The sequence below is a fragment of the Nymphalis io genome, chromosome 28 (genome assembly GCF_905147045.1).
Source record: "Nymphalis io chromosome 28, ilAglIoxx1.1, whole genome shotgun sequence".
Lineage (NCBI taxonomy): Eukaryota > Metazoa > Arthropoda > Insecta > Lepidoptera > Nymphalidae > Nymphalis > Nymphalis io.
The window spans coordinates 8,373,163-8,387,200 of NC_065915.1; the positions used below are offsets into that span (position 1 = coordinate 8,373,163).

The 14,038-nt window shown below is 38.3% G+C and overlaps 1 protein-coding gene across 3 annotated transcripts in view; it reads left to right on the plus strand.

Annotated features, from left to right (window-relative positions):
• LOC126778981 (GTP-binding protein 2-like) overlaps nt 1-14,038 on the plus strand; it is a 29,318-nt gene that overhangs the window by 13,162 nt on the left and 2,118 nt on the right. The window contains exons 2-4 of one of the 3 annotated variants that reach the window (XM_050502725.1): nt 6,556-6,660; nt 6,833-6,952; nt 13,790-13,954. In XM_050502725.1, the coding sequence (XP_050358682.1) occupies nt 6,911-6,952; nt 13,790-13,954 (207 nt within the window). In that variant the 5' untranslated portion in view covers nt 6,556-6,660; nt 6,833-6,910. The remainder of the gene's footprint in view (nt 1-6,555; nt 6,661-6,832; nt 6,953-13,789; nt 13,955-14,038) is intronic. The other 2 variants (XM_050502726.1, XM_050502724.1) reach the window with 2 other exon arrangements.

Sequence of the window (14,038 nt, forward strand, 5' to 3'; positions counted from 1 at the left end):
GTAAAGCGAAATGCAATTGTCCGCGGTAGTCAGTCCTTAAAGATTTGGCTTCATTAATGTAAGGCGTTACATGAGCACGTGGCGGAATGTTAAAACAATAACGAGCGCAGGTATTCTGTACTTTTTGAATGGCCGTTTTTGAGCGAGCAAGCATTCGTGTCCCTATCACTGTATCGGCATAATTTAATTTTGACAGCACCAGCGACTCACACAGTGTAAGACGTAATTCGTTTGATAGAGACTCTCGTACACGGTACAGTAATTTTAAACGGTAAAAACAGTTACGAACGGTATTATTTACTTGTTTTTCAAAACGCAAGTTTTCGTCCATAATGACGCCTAGATTTTTAGCTTCGGTGACTCTTTCAATAATTTCATCGTTTATAGATATAATACGGCTATAACTAGATAATTGTTTAATTTGTTTTTTTGTGCCAAATATCATATATTTAGTCTTCTTCGCATTTAAAACTAGGGTGTGGGATTGTGACCATGCAAATATTCTATTTAAATCATCATTTAAGTTTTTAACGGCAGCCTCTAGGTTCGACAAGTGAAATGATGTATAAACTTGTAAATCGTCCGCATAAACATGACAATCACTATTTATAATACAACTCGTTACGTCCGCTGTATATAATATAAACAATAAAGGCCCTAAGATTGAGCCTTGGGGCAAGCCTCGTGTTACTGGACGACACGGAGAACATGCTATAGTGCCATCTTCACCTATTAATTCCACTGATTGTCTTCTATAAGTTAAATAACTTGCAAACCAATCTATAGCGGTTTTATCAAAACCATAGTACGCCAGTTTTGCAACAAGTAAAGAGATATTTATAGTTTCAAACGCTCGAGAGTAATCTAACAAAACCAGCAGGGTAACTTTACCGGAGTCCTGGGCACTAAGTATGTCATCTACAACCGTGGTGAGTGCGGTAGTAGTACTACGATGCTTTCTAAAGCCAGATTGAACATCAGGTAGGATATTATTGTTTTCTAGAAATTCAGATAGTTGGATGTAGACTACTTTTTCCAGTACTTTAGATAAACATGGGAGTATGCTGATAGGACGCAAATCAGACAATGAAACTGGATTATTCAATTTTGGTATAGGTTTAATAAGAGCCTCCCTCCATAGGTCAGGAATGTTGCTAGACTGAATAGATTTATTGATAATTTTTGTTATAGCAGGGAGGGAGGAAGAAAGTGTCATCAAAATCATATCCAAAGAGATTCCGTCCTTACCGATGGCGTTCGATTTGAGCTTATGGATAATTTTTGACACAGTATCTTCATTAACGGTTTTTAGGTGGAAGGTTTCTGTACAGAATTTTGATGAAGAATACTTTTGAATAATTTGCGGGGAGACATAATCATTACCAGGAATATTTAGAAAATGATTGTTTATAACCTGAGGATCGTTAAGATGACTAGGTAAGATTAGATCCGACTTAGGTTTTACCTCAAGGTGGTTTTTAAAATGTTTCCACATGACTTTAGAGTTTTTTAAATTACAATTAATGTATGAGTTAAAGTAGGCATTTCTTTCATTTGCAATTGCATCATCTACAAATTTTTTCATTTTTTTATAATTTTCTCTATTGGCCTCACTCTCATCTATACGCAATTTGCAATGAGCTTCATCGCGACATTTCATCATACGTTTAATAGCAAAAGTAATCCAAGGGTAATGATTATGTCTTATATATATGGTTTTAAGGGGAGCTAAGGTGTCAAAAATATGCATTATGTTAGTTGTAAAATGAGAAACGAGAAAATCTATACAATAATCGGGATTAGAATATGTATGCCAGTCAATGCATTCCAACAGGACCTTAAGCTGGTCTATGTTTATATCTCTAATAGGTCTTAATAGCTTTTTTCTCGGGCGAATTTTTACTTTCACAATATTAAGCTCAAATGAAAGGAAAGAATGACTACTCAGACTATTTACATAATCGACATTAACCTTAATATGGTTTATATTTGAACAGACAAGGTCAATCAACGTTTCGCTATGGCTAGTAAAATGTGTCGGCTCGGAAACGTGTTGTATTAAGCTAAAATAATCCAAAAAGTTGTTAAAAAGGATTGAGTGATTGTCTTGTTTATTCAGGAGATTAATGTTGAAATCACCCAATAAAATAATATAATCATAAAGGGGCAAAGACGCAATCGATTCGATTAAAGCATCTAGGAATTCTTGCACGTTTAACCATGGTGGTCTATAAGCTGTACCAATTATAATAGTTTTATTACTATGCCGAGTCCTAAGCCACATCTGTTCAACCCTAGATTCAATTGGATATTTGAGAATCTGTGTAGACAGCCCTCGTCTGATATAAAATCCTGCACCGCCGCCACGCGAACGCATTGTTTCCGGTCTGGGTATATGACACAGACGGTAACCCGCGACCTTCGGTGCGCGCCCCTCCTCTCCACCCCGAAGCCATGTCTCGTTAAGAGCCAAAATGTCAACGTTGTGTCGTTCTAAGGCAACTAATAATTCTTCGTGGTGTGTACTAAGTGAACCAGGGTTTAAAAATCCAATTTTAATATTTTTTACGCCCCCCATTTATAGTGTACTATAACAGTAAATGCATTGGGAGATAAGTACCATTGAAAACACCCATATATGCTTATAAAATTAGGCTTACACATATATAAACATGATGTATACGTGATTGTTCTCGTATATGCACATATACTTATATATAAAGTTCCTAATATTAAAGATTTTAAAATTATTAGAAAAACGTAATTGGATGGCTTTAAAGATATGTTAAAATAATTTATTTCAACGTATATCACATGGGAGCTTTTGAATGTCACACCACTTTTTGTAATAAAACTATAATAATGCAAATTGCCATAAATATTTAAAATTACAAAAGGTAAAATGTTTTTCATCATATCATTACTAGATTTAAAAATAATTAAATATAATAATTTACAATAATACAGTAATAAAAACTTTTCATTAGAGTATCGATACAGAGCTTTGAAGCAAACAACATAGTATCTATAATAAAAGTAACTTAGAATAAAGAAACTCTTAAAATTCAAATTTAGCTGTCTCCAAAAATTTTTTTGATGTCACCCTCTCCTCGTACTCGGTGCACTGGGGCATCAAAGGTACGTCTAACATAAATGCGCCCGCCCTTCGTCCAAATGTATTTCCAACCTTTATTCCGGCCTTCTTCTTTGGCTTTGAAAAATATGAATTTATTTAATTTCGTAAGGCGCTCATTGAAACGGTAGAAACGGCGCGGCTCTCCGTCTATAACGCTCGAGGAGTCGGCGCCTCGTCGTACACGCGCCGCTCGTAACATATCATCGCGCAATGCGCGCCGCGTCAACCGTACAGTGATAGGACGCGGGCGCGGCTACTCGCCGCTACTCAAAGTATCGCGACGCGGACCCGATCGCTGCGCGCTCACAATGTGACAATTTGAATCACATTTTCTCCGGACTTTTCTGCCAAGCCTGATATCTCCAGATCATTAGAGAAGCATTCTTGCTCCCGGTCATTAAGCTCAGAACGAAGTTGAGCAACTACTTCATGAGAGATACCGTCCCGGTTCAGGCTGCTACCTGCTTTCTGCTGCTCCAATGAAGATAAACGCTCCTCAATAATGTCCACGCGATTATTAAATTCTGTGATACAGGAATTTAATTTGGCTAGCTCGAGTCTAAAAGATGTCATCTCTCCAGAGACCATGGCTAATTCGGCTCTTAACAATTTTATTTTTCGGACCAGAGAGGATTCATCGGACGAATTTGCGTTAAGTTCCTCATCATTTCTTTCAGCGTTAGCAAGGGAGGAAGAAGCCGACAAACATTTAATGGAACCATTGTTTTTGCAACTACGACACATCCATTTTTGGGGGATACGAGATTCCGGGCTGAGATTTACGCAAGCCCTATGGAACATTGATGGACATTTCGTACACTTAGCGCCATCTGACGCAGACAGGAATTTACCACAATGATGACATTTATTTGCCATAATGTCGTATTGATTACATATAATAGTTCTCGATATGACTACTAGGTGGCACTATAAATTAAGTCTCTTGTGTCTTAATAATTATATTTTGTACAACTATTGTGTAATTTATTTATTTTCAATAAATATGAATATTAATAAAAATGAAACCTGTATATAAAAGTTGTGTATCCAGATTATAACACACACACTGTTTCACTATTTTTATAGTTCAATTATTTATATTTAGTTATTGCTTTATTAGGAGGGTAAACACAAACGAACAGCTGATTGTGATACAGAGTTTTTGCTTTAAAACACTACTTCACTGTAATTTATCACTTTAAATTTATTTGAATATCTCACCCGGTGGAATATCAGGTTGTGGTTCAGGCTCCTCTTGGCTCTTCGGATCACAGCCTTATTTCTACCAGAGTGCCACAGGCCAAGCTGCCGCCACTAGCGGTATGCAAACGTCGCGTTTGGCACTATAAGTCGGCGGATTGGGACGGTATGCGCGATTACTATGCGTCGGTCCCTTGGAAGGAACGTTGCTTCAGTGGGAATGACCCGACAGCTAGTGACGCCGCTGTTGCTGGCGAGATCATGCTGGGAATGGAATACTACATTCCTAGCTCAGATCTCGTCAGTAGGAGTACGCGTAACCGTTGGTTCACTCGTGAATGTGCCGATGCTGTATCATCTAAGCAGGCGGCATATCGCAAGTGGATCAACGGCTGTATTAGCGGGGCATCTAACATTGACTCACTGAAAGCAAACTATAATAAAAATTCCAAGTCCTGTAGAAAGGCATACACGAGAGCGGATGCACAGCGCATTGTACAGATTGGTCATGGCTCCCGTAGCTTCTGGCGTCTGATCAAGTCTGTGCAAAACAATTTCTGCCAACCTTCGCTGCCACCTCTCAGAAATCCGGACGGATCGCTAGCTCACAGTCCGCAAGAGCAAGCTGATCTCCTGGCTAAACTCTTTGCCGACAATTCCGTCATCGACGATTGTAGTGCACTGCCACCTACAATACCTGCATGTGGCCATACGATGCCTGACATTAAAATCAGGAACGTGATGTGCGTGCGGAGCTGCAATCACTTGATGTACGGAAAGCTAGCGGTCCCGATGGAATACCAGCCATAGTGCTGAAGAAGTGCGCAGCGGAGCTGTCTCCTGTGTTAACGCGCCTGTTAGATAGATAGATAGATAGATAGATAGATAGCCTTTATTTGGATCACACCACACGTAGAAAAAAATAAATAAAAAATTAACTAACTTGCAAAAATTTTTACAAAAATATTTACAAAAATATTTTTTAAACACAAAGAAAAGAGAAAAATTATTTTAAACACAAAGAAAAGAGAAAAAATAAGTAAATAAAAATTAACAAAAATTAACTGTAAAGTGGTGTGGCATCCAAAATGGACAACCTCTCAGTTGAAGCTGGCATAATATTAACCCAGCACTGATTTTCAGAGGCCTCCATGTGACAGTGACGGACGGCCATGTAAACGTGACAAAGAGTAATATCAAATATTAAAGTGGTAGAATGTTACGTATAAACAAGTTATTAAATTACAAGTTAATAAAACTTAAAACTAAAGTCGTTATCTGAAATACATATACGATTATAAAAAAATAGGAGATTAAATCCGATATACAAATTAAAAAAAGTTGACATTTAGGCGGTATTTTTGAAAATTAATATGACTCCGACTCAAACTCGGCGATCAACGCCATGGGAAGTAATGGCGGCCAATGCTATTAAGAAACAACACGGCAAAATGAGCATTCTGAGAAGCGAGAATAGGTAAGTACTTAAGACCTAATCTTTGTTTTTGCTTTACATAAATATATTACGTTATTTGTGTTTACAGATTAACCATGTAATTTACATAGATGATATCAATCTATACATATAAATAAAATTGGAGTGTCTGTTTTTAATATCGAAATAACCGCTTTTTACTACATGCATATGAATATATATACGGTACATACACCGAAATAACATTTTTTACAATTTTTGTCTGTCTGTCTGTCTGTCTGTCTGTCTGTCTGTCTGTCTGTTTGTTCCGTCTAATCTCTGAAATGGCTGGACCTATTTTGATGGGACTTTTATTGGCAGGTAGCTGATCTAATAAGGAGTAACTTAGGCTACTTTTATTTTAGAAAAAAAAAAATGATAATCTATACATATAAATAAAATTGGAGTGTCTGTTTTTATTATCGAAATAGCCGCTTTTTACTACATGCATATGAATATATATACGGTACATACACCGAAATATTTTTTTTTTACAATTTTTGTCTGTCTGTTTGTCTGTCTGTCTGTCTGTTTGTTGGCTATTGGCTGGCCTAATGGCTGGACCGATTTTGACGGGACTTTTATTGGCAGGTAGCTGATGTAATAAGGAATAACTAAGGCTGCTTTTATTTTAGAAAAAAAATTATAATAAAAATGATTAACTTTTTTGTTAAATTCTACGCGGACGAAGTCGCGGGTACAGCTAGTAATAAAATATATTTATGCCCAAATTTCTGTTGTTTAGAGACGGCGATAATGGTATTCCTAAAAACCTACAGTGGAGGAAGACACTCCGCAACCAATATGACATGAACAATCTGCATGAAACAAATTGGCCATGCAATTATAGGTACATTTTTAATTAAATAATTATATCGTCAAACATGTTTCTTTCAATTTTGTATACTATGAATTATTTATTATCAATATACACGAATATGTGAATAAGAAAGTTAAAGTTCAGTCTGTAGGTTAAATAAATATAACTTATATCTTAGTCTAAACGTATGCAATGATTTTAGGTTACGAAGTGGGGGCGGCAGATTGTTCCAACATTTGGTCGCGGCGTATTTGAAGCTTCCACGAAAGGCTGCAGTACGATGTGGGTGCACAAGCAGCAAATAGGAATTCGCCCTGGTAGAGTGAGTTGAATTTACGGCCGATGACCACAAAAGCTTATCATAGAGATATCCTGGTGATTTGGATTTTATGACTCCGAATAGAAGTAAAGCGAAATGCAATTGTCCGCGGTAGTCAGTCCTTAAAGATTTGGCTTCATTAATGTAAGGCGTTACATGAGCACGTGGCGGAATGTTAAAACAATAACGAGCGCAGGCATTCTGTACTTTTTGAATGGCCGTTTTTGAGCGAGCAAGCATTCGTGGCCCAATCACTGTATCGGCATAATTTAATTTTGACAGCACCAGCGACTCACACAGTGTAAGACGTAATTCGTTTGATAGAGACTCTCGTACACGGTACAGTAATTTTAAACGGTAAAAACAGTTACGAACGGTATTATTTACTTGTTTTTCAAAACGCAAGTTTTCGTCCATAATGACGCCTAGATTTTTAGCTTCGGTGACTCTTTCAATAATTTCATCGTTTATAGATATAATAGGGCTATAACTAGATAATTGTTTAATTTGTTTTTTTGTGCCAAATATCATATATTTAGTCTTCCTCGCATTTAAAACTAGGGTGTGGGATTGTGACCATGCAAATATTCTATTTAAATCATCATTTAAGTTTTTAACGGCAGCCTCTAGGTTCGACAAGTGAAATGATGTATAAACTTGTAAATCGTCCGCATAAACATGACAATCACTATTTATAATACAACTCGTTACGTCCGCCGTATATAATATAAATAATAAAGGCCCCAAGATTGAGCCTTGGGGCAAGCCTCGTGTTACTGGACGACACGGAGGACACGCTATAGTGCCATCTTCACCTATTAATTCCACTGATTGTCTTCTATAAGTTAAATAACTTGCAAACCAATCTATAGCGGTTTTATCAAAACCATAGTACGCCAGTTTTGCAACAAGTAAAGAGATATTTATAGTTTCAAACGCTCGAGAGTAATCTAACAAAACCAGCAGGGTAACTTTACCGGAGTCCTGGGCACTAAGTATGTCATCTACAACCGTGGTGAGTGCGGTAGTAGTACTACGATGCTTTCTAAAGCCAGATTGAACATCAGGTAGGATATTATTGTTTTCTAGAAATTCAGATAGTTGGATGTAGACTACTTTTTCCAGTACTTTAGATAAACATGGGAGTATGCTGATAGGACGCAAATCAGACAACGAAACTGGATTATTCAATTTTGGTATAGGTTTAATAAGAGCCTCCCTCCATAGGACAGGAAAGTTGCTAGACTGAATAGATTTATTGATAATTTTTGTTATAGCAGGGAGGGAGGAAGAAAGTGTCATCAAAATCATGTCCAAAGAGATTCCGTCCTTACCGATGGCGTTCGATTTGAGCTTATGGATAATTTTTGACACAGTATCTTCATTAACGGTTTTTAGGTGGAAGGTTTCTGTACAGAATTTTGATGAAGAATACTTTTGAATAATTTGCGGGGAGACATAATCATTACCAGGAATATTTAGAAAATGATTGTTTATAACCTGAGGATCGTTAAGATGACTAGGTAAGATTAGATCCGACTTAGGTTTTACCTCAAGGTGGTTTTTAAAATGTTTCCACATGACTTTAGAGTTTTTTAAATTACAATTAATGTATGAGTTAAAGTAGGCATTTCTTTCATTTGCAATTGCATCATCTACAAATTTTTTCATTTTTTTATAATTTTCTCTATTGGCCTCACTCTCATCTATACGCAATTTGCAATGAGCTTCATCGCGACATTTCATCATACGTTTAATAGCAAAAGTAATCCAAGGGTAATGATTATGTCTTATATATATGGTTTTAAGGGGAGCTAAGGTGTCAAAAATATGCATTATGTTAGTTGTAAAATGAGAAACGAGAAAATCTATACAATAATCGGGATTAGAATATGTATGCCAGTCAATGCATTCCAACAGGACCTTAAGCTGGTCTATGTTTATATCTCTAATAGGTCTTAATAGCTTTTTTCTCGGGCGAATTTTTACTTTCACAATATTAAGCTCAAATGAAAGGAAAGAATGACTACTCAGACTATTTACATAATCGACATTAACCTTAATATGGTTTATATTTGAACAGACAAGGTCAATCAACGTTTCGCTATGGCTAGTAAAATGTGTCGGCTCGGAAACGTGTTGTATTAAGCTAAAATAATCCAAAAAGTTGTTAAAAAGGATTGAGTGATTGTCTTGTTTATTCAGGAGATTAATGTTGAAATCACCCAATAAAATAATATAATCATAAAGGGGCAAAGACGCAATCGATTCGATTAAAGCATCTAGGAATTCTTGCACGTTTAACCATGGTGGTCTATAAGCTGTACCAATTATAATAGTTTTATTACTATGCCGAGTCCTAAGCCACATCTGTTCAACCCTAGATTCAATTGGATATTTGAGAATCTGTGTAGACAGCCCTCGTCTGATATAAAATCCTACACCGCCGCCACGCGAACGCATTGTTTCCGGTCTGGGTATATGACACAGACGGTAACCCGCGACCTTCGGTGCGCGCCCCTCCTCTCCACCCCGAAGCCATGTCTCGTTAAGAGCCAAAATGTCAACGTTGTGTCGTTCTAAGGCAACTAATAATTCTTCGTGGTGTGTACTAAGTGAACCAGGGTTTAAAAATCCAAATTTAATATTTTTTACGCCCCCCATTTATAGTGTACTATAACAGTAAATGCATTGGAAGATAAGTACCATTGAAAACACCCATATATGCTTATAAAATTAGGCTTACACATATATAAACATGATGTATACGTGATTGTTCTCGTATATGCACATATACTTATATATAAAGTTCCTAATATTAAAGATTTTAAAATTATTAGAAAAACGTAATTGGATGGCTTTAAAGATATGTTAAAATAATTTATTTCAATGTATATCACATGGGAGCTTTTGAATGTCACACCACTTTTTGTAATAAAACTATAATAATGCAAATTGCCATAAATATTTAAAATTACAAAAGGTAAAATGTTTTTCATCATATCATTACTAGATTTAAAAATAATTAAATATAATAATTTACAATAATACAGTAATAAAAACTTTTCATTAGAGTATCGATACAGAGCTTTGAAACAAACAACATAGTATCTATAATAAAAATAACTTAGAATAAAGAAACTCTTAAAATTCAAATTTAGCTGTCTCCAAAAATTTTTTTGATGTCACCCTCTCCTCGTACTCGGTGCACTGGGGCATCAAAGGTACGTCTAACATAAATGCGCCCGCCCTTCGTCCAAATGTATTTCCAACCTTTATTCCGGCCTTCTTCTTTGGCTTTGAAAAATATGAATTTATTTAATTTCGTAAGGCGCTCATTGAAACGGTAGAAACGGCGCGGCTCTCCGTCTATAACGCTCGAGGAGTCGGCGCCTCGTCGTACACGCGCCGCTCGTAACATATCATCGCGCAATGCGCGCCGCGTCAACCGTACAGTGATAGGACGCGGGCGCGGCTACTCGCCGCTACTCAAAGTATCGCGACGCGGACCCGATCGCTGCGCGCTCACAATGTGACAATTTGAATCACATTTTCTCCGGACTTTTCTGCCAAGCCTGATATCTCCAGATCATTAGAGAAGCATTCTTGCTCCCGGTCATTAAGCTCAGAACGAAGTTGAGCAACTACTTCATGAGAGATACCGTCCCGGTTCAGGCTGCTACCTGCTTTCTGCTGCTCCAATGAAGATAAACGCTCCTCAATAATGTCCACGCGATTATTAAATTCTGTGATACAGGAATTTAATTTGGCTAGCTCGAGTCTAAAAGATGTCATCTCTCCAGAGACCATGGCTAATTCGGCTCTTAACAATTTTATTTCTCGGACCAGAGAGGATTCATCGGACGAATTTGCGTTAAGTTCCTCATCATTTCTTTCAGCGTTAGCAAGGGAGGAAGAAGCCGACAAACATTTAATGGAACCATTGTTTTTGCAACTACGACACATCCATTTTTGGGGGATACGAGATTCCGGGGTGAGATTTACGCAAGCCCTATGGAACATTGATGGACATTTCGTACACTTAGCGCCATCTGACGCAGACAGGAATTTACCACAATGATGACATTTATTTGCCATAATGTCGTATTGATTACATATAATAGTTCTCGAGATGACTACTAGGTGGCACTATAGATTAAGTCTCTTGTGTCTTAATAATTATATTTTGTACAACTATTGTGTAATTTGTTTATTTTCACTAAATATGAATATTAATAAAAATGAAACCTGTATATAAAAGTTGTGTATCCAGATTATAACACACACACTGTTTCACTATTTTTATAGTTCAATTACTTATATTTAGTTATTACTTTATTAGGAGGGTAAACACAAACGAACAGCTGATTGTGATACAGAGTTTTTGCTTCAAAACACTACTTCACTGTAATTTATCACTTTAAATTTATTTGAATACTATAAACTGATACTGAAGTAATCTAGTAATACGGATTGATTATACCGGAAACTACTAAAATATTTTATTATCAACAAAAAAACTAGGAGTCGAATCAGCTGACACCGCCGTTCGTGAAAAACCAACTGTTCCAACTTTCTCTCTCTTCGGGAAGTGTGCCGGAGGCTTGGAGAAGAGCTAATGTGCAAGCGGTTCCCAAAAAAGGGGATCGGTCTGACCCGGCAAATTATCGGCCAATAGCTATCACCTCAGTACTTTGTAAGGTGATGGAACGGATTTTAAACAACCAACTGATCCATTACCTAGAAGATCACTGTCTAATTAATGATCGTCAGTACGGGTTTCGACCAAAACGGTCCACAGGTGATCTTCTAGCGTACGTAACACACCTCTGGGGTGAAGCTATCGACAAGCATGGAGAATCGTTGGCTGTCAGCCTCGATATCTCCAAGGCTTTCGACAGGGTCTGGCACAGAAGTCTTCTCTCCAAGCTACCGGCATATGGTCTGCCTGCTCAGCTATGCACCTGGATTGCCAGCTTCCTACACAAGCGTAGCCTTCGTGTTTTAGTAGATGGTAGCGCTTCACAATTCTATGTAGTGAATGCTGGGGTCCCCCAGGGATCTGTGCTATCTCCCACACTCTTTCTTTTGCATATCAATGATATGCTCTCCCTTGGGAACATACATTGCTATGCAGATGATAGTACAGTGCATGGTGGATACCACGGACGCGCAGTGGCTGGGCGGGCGGAAACTGAGGAGAGGCGGGAGAATCTTGTCATTGAACTCGATAGGACGTTAGAGCTCATCGCCAAATGGGGCTCTGATAATCTTGTTGAGTTTAATGCCAAGAAAACACAGGTATGCGCTCTCACGGCGAAAAAGTCAACATTTTCCCCTCTTCCCTCCCTCTGTGGTACTCCGCTGGTGATGCAAAGCAAAATCGCCATGCTGGGGATTGACGTTCGCTGCGACCTTAGTCCAAGGGATTACATCGAGGCTATTATAAAAACAGCTTCACGGAAACTCGGAGTTCTGAACAAGATGCGGCGCTTTTTCACGCCACAACAACTGTGCCTGCTGTAGAAAACACAGGTACGGTCTTGCGTGGAATATTGCTTGCACCTTTGGGATGGCTCCGCTAAGTACCTACTTGAGGCCTTGGACCGGTTGCAGCGACGTGCCGCACGCATTATTGGCGACGTAAAGGTCACAAACACCCTTGAACCTTTACAATTGCGTCGTGAGATAGCAGCACTGAGCGCTTTCTATCGACTGTATCACGGCGAGTGCTCTGAGGAATTATTCTCTCTAATCCCTGCTTCCCCCTTCCTTCTTAAGTCCACGCGAGCTGGTTCTCGATGTCACCGCCTAACTGTGACATCAATTCCATCGCGTACAAAGAAATTTGGCAACTCCTTTCTTTGTCGCACTTCCAAAAAATGGACTTCCTTACCAGCTCACGTGTTCCCCTCCTCTTACAACCCGGGTTCCTTCAAACGAGGCGTGAAGAGGCATCTTGCGGGCCGGCAAGGCGAAGGCGGCTAGTGCAGAACGTTTTTCCCGTCTGTACTGGCCGTCGTCGCGTTTGGACTCTACTACCACTTACCATCAGGTGGAGTAGAGTCATTTGCCCTCCCGGCGAATATAAAAAAAAAAAAAAAAGAATACTATAAACTGATACTGAAGTAATCTAGTAATACGGATTGATTATATCGGAAACTACTAAAATATTTTATTATCAACAAAAAAACTAGGAGTCGAATCAGCTGACACCGCCGTTCGTGACGTCACTGATCCTCCATATACTTCAAAAAGCCATAATCCTTAACACCTGCCGTATCACCCGAAAGTTTATATCATCATCCACTTTATCATCAACGTTTTTAATATAAGCAACACTCCTTAACGCTTGGCTGCAGCCCGCGTTTTCGGTTTAAGCTCTTCGAAAGAAGAGAAACTTTAAAAGTTAAATAGAAATAATAATAATAATAATATTGGACATTATTCACACACGGTCATCTGATCTCAAATTAAGCAGAGCTTGTGTTATGGAAACCAGACAACTGATATACTACATATACTACTTTTCTTTTGTAAATACATACTTATATAGATAATTACACCCAGACTCAGGACAAACAGACATGTTCATGCACACAAATGTCTGTCCTGGGTGGGAATCGAACCCACGACCTTTGGCATGAAAGGCAAGTAACTACCAACCACGCCAACCGGCTCGCCAAAAAATCAATACGTCAATACTATCGAAAAATCATTGATTATCGATAGTCCAAAACTATCGATTTTATCGATAATGGACTATCGACATGCAACACTACCCGGTATTACTTATACCTAAAATGAAAGTCATATAATGTATTACATTCATATAATCAGGGTAATGTCGTCAACTACGGTTGTTCCGAGCTGATGACAGCGGAGCGCATCGGAGAGAGGAGCGCCAAGCTGGTGTCTTTCCTGAACCTGGCGGGCCACAGCAAGTACCAACGCACCACGCTCCACGGGCTCACGGGTTACTCCCCGCACTACGCCATGCTCGTTGTAAGTATGTTTATTTATTACTAGTTCCCATACGTGTTCCCATACATTTTTACAAACAGCTCAAAATCAAAATAATTTATTCAG